At 43.8% G+C, this 22481-nt stretch overlaps 1 protein-coding gene across 5 annotated transcripts in view; it reads right to left on the bottom strand.

Annotated features, from left to right (window-relative positions):
• Positions 1-22481, bottom strand: part of shank1 (SH3 and multiple ankyrin repeat domains 1) — a 96460-nt gene that overhangs the window by 12331 nt on the left and 61648 nt on the right. The window contains exons 16-27 of one of the 5 annotated variants that reach the window (XM_031318774.2): positions 15347-15429; positions 15105-15229; positions 14323-14458; positions 14123-14203; positions 10339-10347; positions 9991-10017; positions 9818-9874; positions 9520-9611; positions 8803-8926; positions 4690-8194; positions 4407-4418; positions 3200-4096 (exon numbers count right to left, since the gene is read on the bottom strand). In XM_031318774.2, the coding sequence (XP_031174634.1) occupies positions 3200-4096; positions 4407-4418; positions 4690-8194; positions 8803-8926; positions 9520-9611; positions 9818-9874; positions 9991-10017; positions 10339-10347; positions 14123-14203; positions 14323-14458; positions 15105-15229; positions 15347-15429 (5148 nt within the window). Of the gene's footprint in view, positions 1-3199; positions 4097-4406; positions 4419-4689; positions 8195-8802; positions 8927-9519; positions 9636-9817; positions 9875-9990; positions 10018-10338; positions 10348-14122; positions 14204-14322; positions 14459-15104; positions 15230-15346; positions 15430-22481 lie in introns of all 5 variants that reach the window. The other 4 variants (XM_031318770.2, XM_031318773.2, XM_031318769.2 and 1 more) reach the window with 4 other exon arrangements.

Below are 22481 nucleotides of genomic sequence, written 5' to 3' on the forward strand. Positions count from 1 at the left end.
CAGCATGAGGGAAAGAAATGCTGTTTTAGAATTATTGATGTTCACTAAAATAAATTGACGTTTTTCCAAGTGATAAATATTGATAAAAGAACAAATATTGCTTCTCGGAATTCTGTTTTGTGCCACACAGTGTCTCGTTGTGTCAGAGATCAGATCCATCTCACTCCCCCTCCAGCTGCAGGACCGGTGACAAACTGTACTAGAAGAAGAACAACAACAACAACCACCATCACAGCACCTCAGACCACAGCACAGCTAGACACGATAAAGGTTCGTGGGTTGGCTACGGTTCTCGGCCCAGAGCGAAAGGGATGGTGGACTAGTGCTAGCCATCTGGTTGTGACTTCAGCATCTGGAGATGTACTGTGCAAACCAAAGAGCCAGCAGCAAACCACATGCCCTACCCAAAGCCTTGATGAACATTCTGTGATGAACTGATGACGCTGAAATAAGAAGGCTTCGGAGGGGTCAATCATATGACCCCGAGACCTGTTTCACCAAAGAAAAAGACGGACCACCGGCCAGCAGACGTCCTGATCTGACACATCTGACGCATTGTGAAATGGTACACAGACTCACATTCTGAAAATACACATATATTTTGATCAAATGAAAAGTTTTTTACATGGGTTAAATTTGATCCTAAACAACAGAAGCTGTTTGCAGTGTATCTTTTATCTGTTCATGTCTTACAGATTCACAAACAACTGACAATGATTGAGATCAACATCTGATTAAAAATGTTTAGTATTGACGTGAATGCTTTATGATGTACATTATGAGTAATGTACTGAGAAATTGCAGAATTCTTATTCATATTCTCATTTTATATTGAATTATTGAGGATGCAAAAGTTTTTAAAAAAAGTAGGGAGAAGGCCTCCTCGTTGGGTTCTTGGGTAAAATGAACTTTAATATAACTTCAGTGGTCTCTGTCTATTCTTGATAATGTAATTATTCTAACACATACCATAAAAAAGTCATGAAATAATCATAGTATGTCATGAAAATGTCATGAAACAAGTCATAGAATAGCATGTCATTAAAAAAATCATAAAAGGTATAGTATAGTATGTCAATAAAATGTCATAAAAACGTTATTGTTTGTCATAAGAAATTCATAAAAGTCATAGTTTATATGCCATGAAAAGAATGAAAGAAGACATAGAATACCATGTCATTTAGAAAATCATAAAAAGGTATAGTATGTCATAAAAAAAAACTCATGAAAAAAGTGATAGTATAGCATGTCATGGACGTCATTGTATAGTATGTTATTAAAAGTCATAAAAAGTTATAGTATGTCATAAAAAAATCATAAAAGTCATAGAATAGTTTGTCATGAAATACTCATTTAAAAAGTAATAGTATATTATGCCATAAAAAGTCATAGTATACTAGAATGTCATAAAAAATGTCACAAAAAGTCATGGTTTATAGTATGTTATTAAAAGTCATGAAAAAGTCTTTGTATAGTATGCCATAAAAAAGCAAACTAGCATCCAAACACGGATTGACTGTAGCTTTAGCCATACTGATGTTTTATGTTCTTCTGGAAGTAGTAAGGGTGGGCTGCTTACATTTGGTAACCTTTTTCTCTCCTGTTTAGCTGAGTTAGGGAGGTTAGTAGTTGTATTTTGGTTTACTTTATTTCTTCAGGTTAGATTGGATCTTACATTAGCTTTTTTTTGTTGGCCTTGGCTCACCCTGAAGTCTGACCAGGCTCCCAGTATGTTTATCTGAATCTGTAAATAAACTAAATCCTTTACTCCTTTACTGAATCCTATTCAGTGATCATTCTCTTTGGCTGATTGGGACTTGGGGAAGTTGAGGCTGGTTCTTGTTGTGTCTCGGCCACCCCTAGACATAAATGTCACATAAAGTTCACAGTAAAGTATGCCATAAAAATGTCACAATATAGTATCTCATAAAAATGTCATAGTACAGTATGTCATAAAAAGTCATAGTATAGTACGCCATAAAAAGTGGTACAAAAAAGTCATAGTATAGTATGCCATAAAAAAGTGGTTAAAAAAGTCATAGTATAATATGTCATAAAATGTCATAAAAATCATAGTATAGTATGTCATTAAAAAGTTATTTTTTTTAAAAGTCATAGTAGTATGTCAGTAAAATGTTATAAAAATCATAGTATAGTGTCATGTCATAAAAATATCATAAAAAGTCAAAGGCTGCATCTTATGTCTTTTATTTGATAGCTTGTCGCTTCTCGGCTGAACCAGAAGTTGTTCTGTCCCTCCTCCGTGAAGTCTGTCTCAAAGCCCTTATTTCTACCCCGAGGAACGAGCATCGAGGAGGGATAACAGAGGAGCTATAAGCGAGGATACACGATAGCAGCCTTCCCGGAAGCCATGCAGCTGAAAGGGCTGCTAACTCCCCCCATACAGCTGACAAATGATACGCATCAGAGGAAAGGACGTCTCATCCCTCTAAACACATTTGCTCGTTCCCTCTGTCCTCCCATGATTTGCTTGCGTCTCTCCCGTGCTTCCTTGGTGGGACGGACTAAGACACGAAGAATGAAGGCAAGTGGAGGAGCCGGGGATGCAATTTAAGAGAACTGAGATTTACCTATGGTATATAGTATGTCATACAAAAAGTTGTAGTATAGTAATGTATGCCATAAAATGTCATAGTAGCCTATAGTATGTCGTCTTTGAACGTTAGCCTGAATCACAATTAATTGCGTGAATTGTCATCAAATTATTTATATTGGCAGGCTTTAATGAGCAAAAGGCTAGTGTGAGGTTAACAGCAGATTTCTACAATAATATCTAAATCATGCGATCACAATCTTAAAATAAACAAAACAAAAAACGTTCCAACACCACTGATGGATAGCTGACTTTAATAACTTCCTTGCAGTAAAGTGATGACATTCTTTTTATGTAATGGAATCTCATTTTATGCACAATAAAAAAGAGTCAAACAAAAGCTACTTCAAATTCAATAGTAATACATTTTGTAATGCTACTGGTTGTTAGTGTATTATATTTTTGAGATGTGTTTTGGTTACATCAGGGCATTTTAGATGTGCGATTAACTGTTGTGTTGAGTTGCATGTTGGTGAAAAGAACTGTGAAGTTTTTGAAAAAAGTTAACTGTAAAATGCATGTAACTAATTGTAAATATTCCAAATAATTGAGATGGTCAGTGATGATAGAGAATTAAAGCCATACCTGTCCATAACGGCCCTCAGGGCCCGTTCTATGTTCATGCGGTGGCCTACACGTGTCACACCCAAATCCAGATAGTCGTCCTTGGTTAGGGAGGGCAGGTGGGTGCCGTCAATCTCGTTGTCCAGGAAACGCTCTCTGTGCTCACCCAAGTTCAGGTATCCTAGCCAGTCTGCAACGTCATACTTGGTCCAGTAGGGCAGCGGCTTGGAAGCAAAAGGCTTTGTAGGGGAAGGGGGCGGTAGATGGGGATAACTCAGGCATGTAGGCGGAGGGTGAGGGTGCAGGGGCGGAGAAGAGGTCCCGGACAGGAAGTGAGTTGGAGAGAGGGATCGAGAGACAACTAAAGTAGAGTTTGGAGGAGGAGGGGCACCAGAGGGGGCAAACAGGGGAGGAGAGGGCGAGAAGTAAGGATCTCCAAGAGGGTTCCCAGGTGATGGCGGGGTGATTGAACCTCGGAGGTCATACATGGCACTGTATAGAGGTGTGGTGGGGAGGAGCGGAAGGGATGATGGCCGGGGGGGACCCAGCTTTGGCCTCTCTGACGGGGAGATGAGGGGGCTGGGTGCTCGCCTACGCTGTAACATGTGTGATTCTGCTTTACGGGAGTCGCGACTGGGGATGAACTGGAATTCTAGGGCTTTGGTCCGGTAGACAGGTCTGTGTTTGGGGGAAGTGGGGTAAGGGGCATAAGATGTCGGAGACAGTGGGGAATGTGAACGTGGAGGCTGGCAAGCAGCTGGAGGTTGAGGTTGAGGAGATGGGGATCGTCCCCAGTTGGGGTACTGGGAGGCAGGGGTGGGGGACGGGGCTAACGATGGTTGTGATAATGAAATCGGCGACGGTGACAAGGATCGAGCTGAGGGGGGGCTCAAAGCTGAGGCTGAGTCTTCTGAAAATCTGTGAATGGAGAAGGAGAGAAATTGACAAGAGAAAAGCATGATAGAAAACAGAAAACAATACGATGAAAAACATGCACACACATTAAGGAAAATGTTGGTCAACATTGACCAGCAATTTTTAGAACCCATGGATTTAAATGATTTTATACTGTCAACATTGTGATTGTGTACAACATTATAAATGAATCAAGCTTAACAAGGTTTCCTCTCCTTCCTTACTGTCTCAAAACCGGCTGTAAATTTAAGCAGGTGTCAAGGTTTTATGTTCTTCCTGACAGAAAAAAGGAGTGTGGAAGTGGCTCTATTACCTGTTTCTGCTTCTGAGAGAAACACATGGAAAAAGCCAGAGAAATAAAAGGAGAGGTTTACACAGTATAGACATAACACTTACACAAGACATACAAAGAAGGTTTTTCACAGAAGGCCTGAACATCAATTGTGAAAGGTACAGAACTCACAGGTGGCACACTAATACATTCACACAGGTGAGACATTAATAGAATGACAATGCCGTGCATCAACAACAACAAAAACTGTAGTTCATGCTGTGACATCGAAAAACATGAAGCCAAAGTTTTCACTGATGTGTACCTGTGTCTGCCTAGAGGTCTCTGGCTGCTCCAGCTGTCCTTGGTTCTTTGCTGCAGTTTGCTGCTCAGCTCATTTATGATGCTGGGCTTCATACTGGATGCAGGAGGGTAAATCTTTTTCCCCTCTAAAAGTGACCCAGACTGGTCACCGGCCATCTGCCCCTCGCCCCATAGAGGCTTCATCTCAGGAGTGCGAGGGCGATCAAAGTACGGTGAAATAGGACGTCCCAAATTTTGCACGTCCCTCACTCCATACCCATCCCGGCCACTTTCATCCACTCCTTCCTCGACCTCATCCTCTTCCTGCTCGTCTCTTCGTCTGTGTGAGTGGAAGGATGCAGGAGCAGTGCTGGTCTGTCTGTGTAGATCACTGGTGCGACCTCCTTCTCTGAACCTGTTGGTTTTTGGATAGGTGGAGGCTGCTGCTGTGGCATTCTGCATCTCAAAAGTTTGTCCGTCCAGGTAGCTCATGTAAGACTCCAGAAAATCTCCTCCCCTTTCTGGTTCCCCTGTTCCGCCTCCCATCCGTCCTCCTCTCTCCCCTCGGTCCAGCCTGTCTCCACGGACACTGGCCAGGATGCTGTCGAGGTGGTGGTCACTGCTGCTGCGGCTGTCCAGTTCCTCAATCCCAGAGTCCACCACCGTCTCTTGGGACTCTCCTTTCTTAGTAGCGGGGGGAGGACGATGGTGCTCCCCTGTCCTGCGACTGCCGGTGATGGCGGTGGAGGATGTTGTATGTGTGGTATGTGTGCGCTCGTGGTAGAGCTGAGTGGAGGTGTTTGTTGTGGTGGCAGCAGCAGTGGTTGTAGCGGCACAGCTAGCGGTCGTGGCATGTGAGGCAGTGCCCCTAAGTGGAGCAGAGGTGGCAGCAATGGAGGAGGGCGCTGGGTGACCACGGTAGGCCGGGGGAGGTGCGACTGTGTGCGGGGGAGGCGTGGGGGAAGAGCGCCCAGGAGTGTGAGAGCTGTTGTAGAGGTGGTGGGGGTGGGACATAGAAAAGGGTCTGTGATAAGATCCGGGAGGAGGCGGTGGTGAGACTGACGGGGGAGGCGGAGGTCCAGCTGTCGAGGTGGGCTGCAAAGTAGAGGGAGAGTGAGGGGGAGGGGGGTTGGGCGACGTTTGGGAGGGGGAGGTAACGGACTGAGTCAGGTTAGCCACCTCACTGTCGTAAGATGTAAGGCTGGAGGCAGTGGAGTCCCCTGCCTGAGGTGAGGGCAGGGGTGTATGAGCAGGAAACCCACTTACAAATGATTCTTTTTGAGGGGGTGGGGGGGGTGGTGGTGGAGGAGGAGGTGGAGGTGGAGGGGGTGGGACCTGCTGTTGGCGGGATGTCAGGCTGTTGGGGCGCATCCCGTGTTGTGAGTACCCTGATATTCCCCTGTCGAAGCTGTTAGCAAACTGTAATGGAGGTGGGAGAGGGTCTGCGTAGACAAACTCATCGTCCGCATCAACTGAGGGGGCAGGGGGAGGAAGAACCATTATACCAGTCCCAGTGCTCCCAGTAGTGTTCGCTGTCTGCTGAGTACTGGTAGGTGGAGGAGAGGGAGGGGTGAGGGACAAGATATAGGCATCAGCTTGACTTTCCATCCTGAGAAAAGTGGGCCTCCGAGGCTGCTGAGACTGGGACGCCTGCTGAGCAGAGCTATCAGCGGCTGCCGCATTGGCAGCAGCCTGCTCTGCCCTCCTCATGTAACCCTCTCTCTCTTTGTCCCTCTCTCTTTCTCTTGACAGCTCCCTCTCCCGTTCCCTCGACCTGTCCCGCTCCCTCTCCTTGTAGGTTGGCTGATACGGCTGAGACTGGTAGTGGTGTGTGTGGACCGTTTTGTCCTCAGAGAAGCGAACTCTTAGCCCCTCACGAGCCCCTCCTCCTTCCCGCTCCCTCTCTCCTCCACCGCCTTCCTCACTCCACACACTCCCAACTCCTCTGAGGATTCTGGGTGAGGGTGGGCGTCCAACAGTGGCTGTGGTAGCAGCCAGAGAAGACGAGGTGACCAGGTAAGAAGAGCTGGAGGACTGGGCGGTTGACGACACAGGCTGAGAAGTGACAGTAGACGAAGGAAACATCCCACTTGACATCTGTCGGGTAAAGTGGTGCTCTGTTCCCCTCCTTAACCTGCTGTCATCCCTCAGAGCACGCTCTCTGGCAGCCAGGGCGAGGCCTAGTGGCGACGTGGGGTCAAGAGCCTTTCCTGTTAGAGGGTGAATGAATGTGGTGGTACTGGAGGGTCCTGGCTGCCTGCCTGCTGCTGTGTACAAGTCAGTAGGCACAGACTTAGGCTGATAGTCCAGGGCAGGTGAGGAGTACTCAGGTAGGCCAAAGGCTGGAGGCATACTGCGGGTGTGATGGATAAAAGTATCCCCAGAGAACATGCCCTCGTCAATAGACTTGGACGGGCGCAGCCGTGTTGATGAACTTTCACCCTGTGTGTTAAGCTGTTGCTGTGACACTTGAGTCCTTGTTATTCCATCACTCACTCCCCCAAGACTTACATCCTCCTCAACAGACATGAACAATGAGGCACTCTTTCTGCGGGCTTCATGAAACCGTTCCCTGTCTCTGCGAGCTGCGCCAACAATGGCAGCCCCAAACTGGCTGGTAAAGTCCAGATTATCCTGGGCTCGCATAGAAGGCAAGGACGGAGGTGGCGGCGCTGGGATGGAAGGGGGAGAAGGGGGCTGTGGAGCAGGAGTGGAGGGAGGACCATGAGGCGTTTTGGCTTCATCTGTCTCCCCTGATGTAGGAGCGTCGGCCTCTACACTGCTGCCCTGGCTGCTGCGTCCACTGCTGCTGGTTGAAGGGGCCTTGACGATAATGGTTGGTATGGGAATGGAGCTTTTCTCCACCGAGCCTTTACCCCCCATTGTACCCTGGGCCATGCGCAGGTCCTCTACCTTGGATTGCTTCACCAGGGGGCCTTTGCCTCTCCGGGCCCCTCCTTTAGGACCGCCTGCTCCAGCCCCAGCTGCACTGCGGTCTGCTCGCTGGGGTTGACTCTGGGTAGTCTGTTGTTGCTGGGGCATTACAGTGGCAATGCTGGATGGGGGGACAGCGGTGCTGTAGCCTCTCCTTAGACCTGCAGCCTTGGTCCCTCCACTAGCCCCTATGCCAGCTCCAACAGACTCCCCAGTATACGCAACCTTCCGTGAAGCAGTCCTGCTTTGAGCAGTATGGGCAGCTGCGTGTGCATACGAGGTTGTGTTGTCCACCGCTCCATCACTGGGGCCAGTGCTGGGACCACCGGCCCTTTCCCTGCCCCCATGTGTGAAGTGCACTGACTGGGAGTAGGGCTGGTAGTGTGCAGAGGTGGATGTGGACTGTGACACGGAGACAGAGGGCTGCTGGGATGACTTTGCTCTCCAACCTAGTGGCGGAGCAGAGGAGAATGGAGGGTCTGGTGGAGCTGTGGTGGGAGGAGGAGGGATTTCGTCTGGGCCAGGCACCGACAGACTGCGAGCAAACTTCATGGCTGGAGGATGCAGGTACTGCCTCTCCTCCTCAGGCACCCCTGCAGTACAGCATTCACAAATGGAGAAAAAACAGTGTGGGATGAAATAGGGATTTACAGGTGGTACGATAGAGAGTGCGATTAAGAGAGGCTGATGAAGAAGAAAAGGAGAAAAGTTTTGGGGTGAATAAAAGTGGAGAGGAAATGGAGCCAGAAAAAAGGAAAGCTGAGGGTAATCTATGAGAGTGTCTGTCTAAATCTGACTGCCCATCTACCTGCCAGCGAGTCTGTCCTCAATTCGTATGTCTGTTAGTAGGTAAGTCAGTTAGTGCTATACATCATTCCACAAACAAGTAGCAACTGGGCAGCATTTGTTTACAAACCAGAAAATAATCCATCAGAATAAAACTAGGAGATTATTGGCACTACTGTATATCACAAATAGTAGTTGGGTGAGTAAAAGACAAACAGTACAGTACAGGTATAGTAAGTTAAACAGGTAAGTGTATAACATACAATCAGCTACAGATACAAAGTGTGCACTTTGGCCACAGACAACACGTGGTTGGCCACAGACAAACAGGTCAGCACAGTGTAGACCTCTACTGGTCCAGAGGACAGACAGACAGGCGAAAGGAGGGGCAGACAGAAAAAACAGACAGCCTCACCGATGGATTTCTGCCGCAGCATACCGTGCGGTGGACCGTGACCTGAGGTGTACTGGCCACGGTCGTAGCCGAGGCCCAACCCAGACGACATCATCCCCATCCCGGAATGATCCCCGTAGTTTGGCTGAAATGCCAAAAAGGAGCATATGAAAGAAAGTGGAGAGTGACACAAGACTTAATCGTACAGTACATGTGTAAAATAATAAGCTAAAAGAAACTAAAAATTGTGTATGAGGGACTCCTTTGCATGATTGGTTCAGAGTTAGTGTCACATGCCAGTTAATACAGGTTTAAATGAGTCAACAGTAAAAGACTGAAAATAATAAAATATGTTGCTGCATCATGTAACAAATCTTCGGACTACACATTCTGCTCCACACAAATGTGAAAATTCCTTTTGTGCTGTCCTTACGTTGGTTCATGTGTTGTTCATAACAGGCCAGGTGATAATACCTGTCTCCAGTGTATGTTTATGCAAATATATGGGTCTCAGTCAATGGGGATCTTTAACTTTTCAAACCTTTTGATGTAGGAATGAGGAGAAACTTTTGCTTCCATATTTATATATATCCTTTACATCTATATTCCATATTCTTTGCTGTCTCTTACTAAAACTCAATGTCATGTTAGACAGGCACTCTTCTCAACCTGATGACAGTCCCAGTCAACACAGGAACACACACATAAATATAATGTAGTATGTTTCACAATACACACCTCATTGCCATAGAAACTTCGCCCCCTGTCTCTTTTTGGCCCCTGTCCCCGTGTCCCCGGCGCCTCGTTGGTGCTGATTGTCTGCTGAGCTGCTGCAAGAATTTCATCTAGTTTATCTGAGAGAAAAAAGACAGCGAAAGAAAGAGAGAGAAAAGGGACATACAGCAATGAAACAGAAAGATGGACAGCAACAAAATGAAGGAAACAATGTGTGGAAAGGGACACACTTGATGAAGGAGGATGAGAAAGAGTGGAAGAGATTCAGGAAACATCCACTGACAAACATGAGCTCCCTTACTCAAAGCCATCTGATAGACTGTCCTCTTCTTCTCTGTAACTTGTGAGGATTCAAATTCTAAAAAAAAAAAAGATACTCGGAATAAGCCCAATAAGTCACTTGAGCGGTGAGTGCCAAGTCTTTTTGGACAGACATAAATACAATGCCTTAAGTGAGAGTGTACCAGAGCATACCTGATTTTTTTTTCCAAGGGGTAGCAGCTGGAAGGAGGACAAAAGGAGACTTAAGTTTTGGCAGGAGTGAAAGTGCGATAGCATTGTTACAGTGAATACTAATCATATTCACCGGAGCCTGACAAACTGAGTCACCATGGCAGGCTTTTCGATCTTCAATGTTAAAGAATGTACATCACACCCACACTTAAAGACAACTAAAGCATGCACACTTATGTCACAGTAAACATGCTGCATACACATACAGTATGCTGTTACTCTCTCTAACACACTTGAAAACACACACACACACACACACACACACACACACACACTTAAATGTGGAATTAGTCTAAAGCTGACTCCCACCTCTCTCCACTGTTAAATGGCCGACATTCCGCCAGCAGTTAAGTGGGGTCAAAGGAGACAAAGAAAAGACAGAGTTAGTGGTTAGACAAGTGAACAGTAAAGGCACAAGTCTACATTCACTCGTGTAAGTGAGCTTGTGCGTGTGGACTGAATAGGAATAGGGTTATTCGCCATACTTGTACTCAAGCTGGTATATTTCATAATTTGTAGTTTATTGAGCTTAATTAAACAGAAATTAAATGTTAATGTCCGATGGTTAAACCAAGCATGAACGGTTCTGAACTTGTCTTCATTTCAATGCAACTCCAATGCACAAATCCTTCCGAAAATAAGCCATAGTTTTTGTCAAAGCACATGTCCAAAAATATTTGAACAACACTTTGCTTGAAATGAGTGTCGGGGAAACAACAATTTGTGGACTTAAGTGCACTGCAGGATCATTTCTATTTTAATGTCCTTGTTATCTTGCAGCATGACTTCTAGGTGAACTGGGACGCTGCACCAATCACAGAGGTGAGATAGTTTAATAGGCTTCACGGCTAAATGAATTCTAATGCATTTTAATAGGCATATGGTAGGGGCTGACATGGCTTCATCACACACTGTGCTTCTATCACCTTGATCCAGAAGGAGGCAAAAGCAAAGAGGATCAAAGTTATTATAAAGGTGTGTGACTACAGATTAAGCACCCACATCTCAAGGAACTTGAGATATTAATTGATAAATGCAGTTCATCTTGAGTGAACTGACTCTTTCATTTAAAAGTATAACCCTAACGATACTGAGAGTTTTGAGGCAGATGCTGATATCAATATTTGGGACTTTTATAAAATCTGATAAAGATATTTCTGCCAATAGTAATTTTCTATCTAAACACATAATATAACCAAACAGGTTTTTTTTGTTTGTTTTTTAAGAATCGTTACCAAGATACACATTTAGTGGGATATTTTAATCCACTTGTAAATGCTCTCTGGTATAATGCTCTCTATGTAATGGTGACACTGTTTCTGAATTACCTCAAACCTAGTTTGGCATTTCTGTACAACAATTTTTTGTTACTTATCGTATGAAATATACACAATATGATAAATCTGCAATAAGTTACTATCAGCCTAGCTGATTTAGTTCTAGTACTGTGGTGCTTTTACATATATATATCACTTCACTTAATTTTAATACCTTGGTATGATGATGATGTGGGTAGTTTACACAGTTTCAAAACAACATGGTTACTGCTATTTTGTCTGCAAAATAATGACCACATTCTCTTGAAAAACCATGACTTCCTTTTGCAGAGGATTAAGTGTTTTGCTTCATTTGTGGTAGAAGAAGAGGACCTTCGTGTTTTTTCCTAATCCAGCAGATGTTCCTACAAAATTTCAACACTCATTCAACACACATTTGTAACATCTTTAGGCTTGTTGGAGTGATACTCTATGTAGTGAGACAATGAAGACTTTATCACTGCAAACATACAGTGCTAGTAGTAAGATAATAGTGTATATAGTGAGCATTAATGGTGGAAGAGAGGTGGGTTGAGGGTTCAGGAAACAGGCACCTGTGTTTCAGACAGGGCGCTCATGCTTTGTGCTGGTGAGGTCACACCACAGAGAGGAGGCAGGTAAGGGGAGGAGATGGGGGAGGAATAAAGCAAAGGGCTGTTTTCTACACTCAGTATGAACTTTATTCACATCCTGACTAAAAGCAGAGCTGGCCGCATGGTAGTTGCTGTTGTTTAACAGTTTTGGCAAGTTATTTGCAGATGACACTGTCATAGTGAGCCTTTTGGACAATGATGAGGAGGGTCATGGTCCTGTAATTGATGATTTCATTGATTGGTGTGAAAACTTCTATCTGTCTATCAATGTTTCCAAGACAAAGGATATGATTATTGATTTGCGTAGATCACAGCACAATGTTTCACAAACTGTTATTCAGAACATGAATGTTGAGACAGTAGATGAATATAAATATTTAGGAACCATCATTGACAGCAAATTATCTTTTGAGATCAACACAGATGCTGCCTGTAAAAAGGCCCAACAGAGTGGTCTTTCAATGACCAACAAGCATAAACTAACAAAGCTGGTTAACGTAGCGTCTAAAGTGGTTGGGGTACAGCTACCACAGCTGCAACATATATATGATAAACGGGTCAGGGGTAAGGCTAATCAAATTTTAAACTGCCCTGATCACCCACTCTTTAGGGAGTTTAATCTGCTCCCCTCGGGTCGCCGTTTTAGGCTACCTATGTTAAGAACTAGACGTGCCAGGGATTCTTTTATTCCTGTGGCTATTAGGAACCTGAATTCACTTGATGGACATCTCTTGAAAATTGTATACAGTATGTGATTATTTATTTATTCCTGTCCATGTTCATTATGACAGATTTACCTGTGTACTATCCAACTGGATTCTGTCATTGGTTTTTGGGGGAAGGAGTGTCTCCATTGATGTGTTGATGTGTGTCAATGTTGTGTTTACAATGTTGTTGGCATCTGGTCGTGCTTTTTCTGTGTATGTGTTTTTAGACATCCTGCTGCACACTAAATTTCCTTTTCTAAGGATAAATAAAGTGGAACTTGAACTTGAACTTGAAGTTTAGGATATTGTTTGTAAGAGAAAGTACTGGAACCAGATCTGAGACCAGATCTGAGTAAGTCCCGCAGATTCCCCTTTCTTTCCAGCAGCTCCATATGTCATCAGCCTTCATACATCATCAGTTACTCACTGGGCATGCTCAGAACCAGACAGCAGTGACAGCTACAGCGATGGCAAACGCCGTAAATGTTTAGAAAATTAATCACCAATAAAACACTGGCCAACATTCTGATTTGAAATGGGGGTGTTGACCCTCACCATGCACTCTCCTCCCACTATTTTGCCTCAAATAGAGATGGCATAAGCATAGCCACACATAATGCTGTTACCATAGCAACAGACCTGGAACAAAGTTGCTTTTACTCAAATATTACTCATCTCAATAATTTTCTCCTGGTTGGGATTTCTTTCAAATGAATCAAACACATTCTAAACAAAAAAATATCAACAAAAAAGGACTAGACACTTTGCCATGATGTTTGTGGCCCCCAGAAAACTCTTCTCAGGTGATGCTCATTCCCCTGCAGTGTTACCTTGGTGTGTGTGTGTGTGTGTGTGTGTGTGTGTGTGTGTGTGTGTGTGTGTGTGTGTGTGTGTGTGTGTGTGTGTGTGTTGTGTATGTGTGCGCGTGCGTGTGTGTGTGTGTGTTTGTTGAGCAGAGAGGCTGGTAGACTGCTCTGTGGGTGCTGGGGTTAAAGCTGTGGACGGGTCAGGGAGCAGGGGGGTAAGAGGTAAGAGAAGCGGGCAGTGAGAGAGGGATCACAGGGTGGATGGCGACACTTTTTCTGCGTGGGGTTACCTGTAGTGGGGGTGCTGGAAGTGACAGTGTGGAACCTCTGAAAGAACAGTGAAATGCATTGAGACCGTCATCCACGGCGGTAGCCAATCTTTTTTTTCTTTTTCTTCCTTAACTATCTCCCTTTCTATGTTGTTGCTGTCTAAATTTAACCCCAGCTCAACTCCCCTTCACACTTTCAGCATCTTTAGCAACGCCCAACACTCACAGTGTTTCTATCATCCTTCACCACCTGAATCTATTTCTCCCAGAAACATTTTCTTCTCCCCCTCTTTAGCTTTAAAGCACTCCCCTTATTTGTTTTCATCTCACTGTCTGTGTGTTTCTTTATTCTTTGTAATACTCTTTTCGCCCCCCACAAGTTTATCTAAGCCCATTTCTTACCCATCTCCTCCAGTTCTGAAGTCATGGATTTGGATCGTAGGGCAATAGCCGGAGTGCTCAGCCTCTTACTCTGCTGGGGGACTGTAAGGGAGGGAACACACAAAGGCAGCAGTGGTCTGCAAGCTGTTCAATAACAAGGTACAGCTATCACCAGCATTCACCTACAATACCACCCCAGGGTGCAGTAGATAGACTCTTACTTTTCTTCCTCGAACCCTCCTCCATGTCAGGGTTGCGGGTTACCATGACAACCTTGACCATGAGGCTGTTGCCACCTTGGCGGATCATGTTGACGACCTGTCGGTGACCAACCTTCACCACATTCTGACCATTGACCTGGGACAGACACAGAGACAGAGAGGGACAGAGAATTTATTGAGTTTAATACCATGGCTTATTACTGACATTTTCACTTTTTTCTCTCTATTGCATTTATGTTCTCAGGCATCATTTATGTTAATAAATGATTGAAGTGAAAACTGACAGTAAAATATAGAGCGATTAAAGTGATTACTTGTAGTTCAGGATTCTTGGACATTCATATCAACTAAACTTTATTCATTAATATGTATGTTGTGTAATAACAATTGATCTATACATTAATGAATCTTGAAGTCATATGTGCTTGACTGAAATATATATCCCTTTGTATAGTTTTTACAGGCTGGTAGAACAATCTACAAACAGCTTTCAATGAACTTTGGTGGAAAGTGAGGCCTTGGGTCATGGAGTAAAATATTAGTTTTTGTTGAAGATCTGGAGCCATGTGTGAATACAGAAGTTTTATACTTTTATACTTTTGAATAGACCATTTTGAACATTTAGATCCAGATGCAGCTGAACCATTTCCTAAAACAAATCCCACATTTCGAGGACTGTACACCTTTGCTTTCTGGTTCTGTATAGGTCCAGGAACCTCTACATAGAATCTGGCAGTGCATTCAATTTCAACCCATAATGCAGTGGTAAATCATGGCAGCACCTCTATCAGGAAATCCCCCATCCTGAGACCGGCTCTCCAGGCGACGCCTCCCTCGTCCACTGACTCCAGGTACTGCAGGGCAGGGAAAGCCGGGGTGGGGGTAAACTCCTCGATAGGAGTCTGAGCTGGAGACATCATGAAATGGGAGAATGTATTATGGATGTGATACAGTATAATTAGAACTCCACAATCAATGAGTGTGATTGGAAGGCAGAATGTTTGTGTTTTTTCACATTTCTTACCTTTGGCTCCTCTCAGCACAAAGCCAAAACCCTCACTGTCTTTTTTCTGCAGAAGCACTGTCTTCTCCTTGATTATATAGTCACTAGCATAGAGGAGACAGACAAGAGACACACAGAGACAGAGAGAGAGAGAGAGAGAGAGAGTTAGAAATAACACAAAACAGAAGACAAGGAGGACATACTGTGCATCATGGAAAGTTAAGTTATAAATCCATAAATCACAACATTTACATTGCTGGTCTTACTTTTCCCTTCCCTAACTCACTGATGTATAACCTCAACTACATCTCTCCTCTCCTCTACTGTCTGCTTCCCATTTCCTGTGTCCCCCTCTGATGACATCATCACCAGTACCAGGCAAAAACTCATTTCAGCAGTGTATTGGATTAAGCTGGATCCCCTGCGTATGTGCATGTGTATACTTGCTAATATACATGTTTATTTGATTATAATATTCCTCCTCAGGTTTTTTTTTTTGCTTTGTTTGTCAGTTACTTATCTTGAAATCATAATACATTGTAGCCTCCTGTTCTTATTTCTGATTTTTATTAAAAATATTTCCCTTTCCTTTCTATTGTGTATACATTGTTAAAATCTCAAAAAAAAAAGTTAAAAATAGTGTATTGGATTGATATTTGTCTATTAAGAATCTGATCGAGGACAGGAAACCCAAATAGGTGATTGTCATCCAACTCTAATCCAATGGAGATGATGCAGTTTGTTTAATTTATATTTTTAGAACTGATCTTTACATCTGTGGATCTATGGGTAGCCTGATATAACCTACCTTACCCCAAATATGTTATTGTTTTATAATAATTTAAGTATATAAGACTAAGTATTAGTCATAATATTAGTAGTAGCAATGTAATGTTCTGAACACTTAAAATATTTTCTGAAATGAAATGGAAACTACAAATACTCCAGAGTGGTCAAATCTAAAAACTGAATATTGATTTTAAGAAATATTGCAGCTTCAATTTCAAACTACTGAGATCAGTCTTAAAAATTCTAATTGTAATTTATGCCACATTGCTTCACTTTGCTGTATGTTTTTGACAGTGAGCCCAGAGCCGGTTTCTACCAAAACTTCAGTGAAGAAGAGATGCTATATACAGTATTATGGTGCTACAGCTACAGCTACAGCTACAGCAACAGCTAGATCTGGACGCAGGGAAACTTGCTTGGGTAGGTCCATACCAGAGCCAAGCTGTGATAGTACGCTATAGTCAGTGTCAGCAGAGAACAGGCACTGCATGCTCACAGGTGGAGCCTGTATAGTGTAGTGTACTTTCTGTTGTGTCCCGTGGCACAAACAGATGGGAAATATGCAACCAGAGGATAAATGTAACTAAATATATTTACTCAAGTACTGTAAGCACAATTTTGTACTTCAGTATTTCCATTTAATACTTCATATTACTACTCTACACTACTATCTCTACTCAACTGAATACCAAATGGAAATATTATATTTTTACATAATTACATTTATTTGACAACTATAGTTCCAGGTTACTTTTCAGATTAACATAAAAACATATAAGCTTAAAAAATACTATTAAACCAGTGGTTCCCAACATGTTTGGTTTGTGAAACCTTACAAATAGCAGTGTCTCATTGAGGACTCTTCAAGTAAGGCAGACCAGATTGAATGACGGTGGTTAAATTTACACATTTTACTTATGTTACTTTTAAAAACAAAACAGCTACCATTAAATTGCTTGAAAAAGTGTCTAAAAATAGGTGTGTTGTATGTGCCCAAGACAGAGGCTTTTCTCGTCCTACTAGCATAAGAGGTGAGGCACAACACACATAGACACTCAGCCACTTCAGTTTAAACCACTCGGTTTGACAGCACCGCCTCTCAGGGCTGCTGACCTCTAACAGACTCTTGCATGAATGAAAGACCCTCCAAACAGCCATTCAGTCAGTCAGAGGGGTATATATACAGTGTCAGCTGTAACATACTGTAACCACATGCTGATAATCCCATCGAGCACCAAAATAGTCCCAGCCTGCTCCATCTGTTCATCCCTATCTGTTTTTCTTTTCACTGGCTTTTCTTTTTTTTTTTTTTTTTTTTTTTTTACATTTTTCCATCCTAATACCCTGCCTTCTCCATACTTTTCTTTATACTCCATACCTTCCCTTGTTCTTCAAACTTCTACAAATTTTTTTCCTAATCATATTTCCCCCCATAGTCTATTGAGTGTATGATGCTTTCCACGGGCTGTAAGAGCCTCTCTGTCTCTGCCAAGGCTCTGTCTCTTTGATATTTTTGTCCTCTTCTGTCCATCTCTGTTGCCCAGCCCAGACCTCAAGCGTTCTGAGGGACCAAGGGAATACATGATCACATACTGCAACAAGTCGCTCCATGAAAAATCAGCATGTGTGCATTCAACAAACATATCGGTTCAGGAAACTTTACCACCAACAGCAGATCATATTTTTGCCTACTGATGTTGCTTAGCTTCATGGACTGTAGTTCTACCCAGTGTAAAAATAATGGATTACTACTACAATATGAAGTTTCCTAGTTTTACACAACCTTTATTTGAGGGACAGCATGATTAAATGCCTCAAACACAACACTTGAAGAGCTATTACATCTGTGGGGCTGATGATGGAACTGTGAAGTCTTGGTCTTGACTTTTTAATTCCAAACAAACAGTGCCTTATAGGTGCCTGATTGGTACCCAACAATATTAACCCATTAGAATGACAAACCACTATGAGAGGGTATAAAGCAGCAGCAGAAAATGCAATATATGCTTAATGATAACTTTACGGGCCACTGCAAAGATGCACTTAAAGCCTTTTGCACAGCCAACAATCAGTGAGATTAGAGTGACATTCTCGTATCCTATATTCACTCACGGTGTCTGTGTGGGTATGCATGTCCACTTGAGGGTTGCATACATACTATACAATATTCCCGCGAATCCAAGCCAACCAGCACCTACAATTCAGGCTTTGCTGTCTTCAAGGATGTCATCAATCTTAAGTGACATTAGCTGTGTCCCAGTTCAGTTCTGAAGTCTGAATAATTTCTGGACTGAATGCTCATCCAAATGCAGCCTACATTTGCTCATGACCAGTGTATCCTTTAAAGCCCCCATTGTCCCCAAATCCTCTGTGCACTGGTCAATTGTTTAAAAGAGTGTTTGGGCGATCTTCTTCAACTTGTAAAGTCAGGTAATATTACATGACCAGGTCATATTTAGCAATTGTTTGTGGTCAGATAGTCATCAGTGAATAGCACATATATTACATGAACAAGATTTAAAAAAGAACACTGTAGAGTATAAATCATGAAAGCCAGGCATAAACTTCACTGTTTTGTTCTTGTTAGCAGTTTGGTCATGTTGTAAACAGGGTATTACAGAACAACAGAACTTAAATGTTAACACTATTTGACAGGCAACTTGTAATGCAACTTTGGGAATCATTCAACTTATCCCAGTTTATCATTCGTATTTACACTTTGTTGGGTGTTTGAGAGAAATTTCCTCATGACTTTGAAGATTGTTGTGAGGCTCTACCTCTCTCATTTAGAGAGAAGAGCAGGTTCAGCCTCTCAGGTCCACCTTTGTGAACTGCATCCTTCAGAGGATTAAGCCACTTAACTGGGACACAGTGGTAGAGCCACTTCCTCAGTACTGCTTCCTCAGTATTAGCGACCCAATGTTGTCATCAATATGTTAGATGCAAGCGACTGAGCTAGACAATCCAACACAGCGTACAGTGAGTATGTCTCTTACTGCGTATGTAAGAAGCCAAGATAGTAAACAGGTTTGTCCATGCAGGCTTCCGTAGAGGTGTCAGAAAGAAGCTGGAACTTGTCATGCATCCTGCATCGTTAAAACTCCCTCACCTTGCGCTGTTTCCAATTTGTCAGCAGTCTCCCTCTCTCTCTCTCTCTCTCTCTCTCTCCCTTTATGCTTTTGATGGACAACAGCAAACACACCATCAATGCACACAAACGCACACAAACATACTGTAGGCATGCATGCACACAAACACGCAATCAATCTACACATCAGTAAAGGCAGCAAGCATCACTCGTGCCGGTGCAGCATTGCTAGAGGACATTTGTTCAGAGAGCGATTTAAAGCAGAGAGAAAGAAAACGACACACACACATGTTCATACAGCGAAACACAGAACGGCTGCACTGCTCATACAGTACACTGGGCTGTGCAGCAGCAGCTCTCGTCCATCTTCACACACATACATCACACAAACACACACACACTCAGATTCACAATGAGACACACTGAATCAAACACATTGGTCTGCAAACATGCAGTGCAACATCTGTCAATCTATCAAATCGATTCTGCCCTGCCATCCATGATGTCCACATGCATGCATCCCTCCCTCCGCCCCCCATCTCCCCAGGCAACTGGAGGAAGAGAGGTAGAGAGAGGGGGAGTGGAGGGTAGGGGGGTTTAAAAAGCCATGGCAGTTACCTGTAAATGAACCAGATGCTCCTATTCACAGGGCCAAGCGACGGCCAGGAAGAAGAGAGGGAGAGGGAGAGGGAGAGATCCTCCTCGCCGCATGCCCCCATCGCCATTTCCTCCCCTCCCTCTCCTCCTCCTCCTTCTCCTGCTCCTTCTCCTTCTCGTCTTCCAGCGAGACAGCAGCGAGCGCGAGCCGCGAGAGAGGAGAAGGAGAGGAAGAAGAGGAGGAGAGAGAGATGGAAGAAGGGAAAGGGAGAGGGCCGAGCTCTCCCAACCCCTTCATACTTAAGACAGAGAGAGGAGGAATGGGAGAGAGAGAGAGATGGTGATGGTTCATTGTGACTGCGACAGAGAGAGCGAGAGAGAGAGAGAGAGAGAGAGAGAGAGAGAGAGAGAGAGAGAAGAGGAGCAGGGGGAGAGGGAGAGGGAGAGGGAAAGAGAAATGAGGTAATTTAGAGAGAGAGTGAGAGGTGATTGGGTTTGTTCGCAAGGGGTTTCATGCACACACACACACACACACACACACACACACACACACACACACACACACACACACACACACACACACACACACACACACACACACATATATAGGTACAGTCACAACATGCATGCATTCATGCAATCAACTCATACACAACCACCAACACCACATACCCTTCCTCTTTCTCCATCCTCCTCCTCCCTTTTATCCATTCTCTTCACTCCTCCACTAGCTATGGTTTAAATGTATAGTATTCACTCTGCCCATCCATCAGTCTCGTGATTTCCCATTCATAAAAATGGATGTGACTGAGATAAGTCTTTGCTATACAGTCCTATCTGAGATAATAAATTCAAAGGGAATAATAGGAGGGTCTTGAAGTTTAAATGACTGAACAGGTATCAGGTAACATCATCATCATTATGTAAAATATTGATAGAAGACAAGTCAAATTATTGTGTTGTAATATTACAAATCTGACTTTGTGCAGATCTTTCTGAAGCCTTGGCTGCTGTCCTTCCCCTGCTGTTATGGACCCCACATGCCTTTAAATCACACTTAACTAACCTCACCCACCCCATTTTTTTTTTCTTGCTTTCTTTCTAACCTCTAACATGCACACATGCACAAACACACACACACACACACACACACACACACACACTATAACCTCACAATTGCTGTAAACAAAGCATGAATGAGAGGGAAGAGCAAGGGAAAGAGGGGGGAAGGAGGAGACGCATCGACGCAGACAGGAAGAGGAGAGAGGACAGAGAAACAGCTGGCGGGTGAGTGGCGGAAGGAGGAAGAGGAGGAGAAGGAGCGAGAGAGAGAGAGAGAGAGCGAGAGAGAGAGAGAGAGAGAGAGAGAGGTACAGAATCTCTCAAATAGGCACTCACATCATCTCTTAGTCAGAGCCTTCTTCCACGTATGTCGAAGCTGTCCTCCGTCGACTTACTCCACTCCCTCCTTCCTTCGCTCTCTATGTCTCTCTCTCTCTCTCTATTGCCTCCCTCCTGCATCCGAGGACGATCACAGCTCTTGTCCCCTCTCTTTTCACATCTCTGCCTTTTTGTTTCTCTCCCTGCATGTCAGGCTACCGCTGTGATTCTGTGTACAGTGTATGTGTGTGTGTGTGTGTGTGTGTGTGTGTATATGTTTGTGTGTGTGTGTGTGCGTGTGTGTGTGTGTGTATGTGTGTGTGCGCATGCATGCATGCATGATAAGAGAGAGAGAGATAAAGAGAGGGTATGAAAGAAAGAAAGCGAGAGAGAGAGAGAGAGAGAGAGAGAGAGAGAGAGAGAGAGAGAGAGAGAGAGAGGGAGAGAATGAGAGATATAAAGGGAGAGGGAGAGAGGGGGGAGGGAGCAGGAGAGCAAACAATCGTTGACAGAAGGTCCACATGATTGTGAATGATTATATGTATCTGCATGTCTGCCTAAACCAGTATGTGTGTGTGCGTGCATGCGTGCATGTGTGTGTCTGTGTGTGTGTGTGTGTGTGTGTGTGTGTGTGTGTGTGTGTGTGTGTGTGTGTGTGTGTGTGTGTGTGTGTGTGTGGTGTGTGCATCTGTGTATCTATCATACCAAACCTGAACACACACTCTTTGATGCTGTTGTCTATCTATTGTTGTAAATTCCATCCAAAAATTCAAGTGAGGTGAAGTTATACATGTTGGAAAAATATGAAAAATCATATCAGACGACTTTATGTTGCCTCTGTACAAGCAAGAAACAATGCATGTGTCTTACGAGACATAACTACCCACCACAGCAGTGTTCAGGGTATTCTGCCTCTCTCCTCCAATCTGCGTGTGCTCACTCGTCCTTATGTGACCCGCTGTTGGCCCAGAAATGGTCTCATGTGGGCTGGGAGAGAAGCAGCACCATGTACAGATTGTGTAGAGTTAATCAGTGCATCTGTGGCAATGACACAGAGAGCTGATGAACTATCTGTTTATAGCTTTCATCTCATTGTATTGAGAACAGCAGTGTTACAAGTATTTTGGAAGCTAGCAAAGGCTGCTATAACAGCAAAGGTAGAAACCAAATGCTTACAAAACAGACCAGATTTGTTAAAAATATTTTCACCGAACTGTGATGAGGTGTGATATATAGTAGCACCCAAATATCCAAGCATGTCTCCTGACTGACTGACTGACTGACTGAATTAATGACCAGAAT

This window comes from Sander lucioperca, chromosome 21 (genome assembly GCF_008315115.2).
Source record: "Sander lucioperca isolate FBNREF2018 chromosome 21, SLUC_FBN_1.2, whole genome shotgun sequence".
NCBI classification, from domain to species: domain Eukaryota; kingdom Metazoa; phylum Chordata; class Actinopteri; order Perciformes; family Percidae; genus Sander; species Sander lucioperca.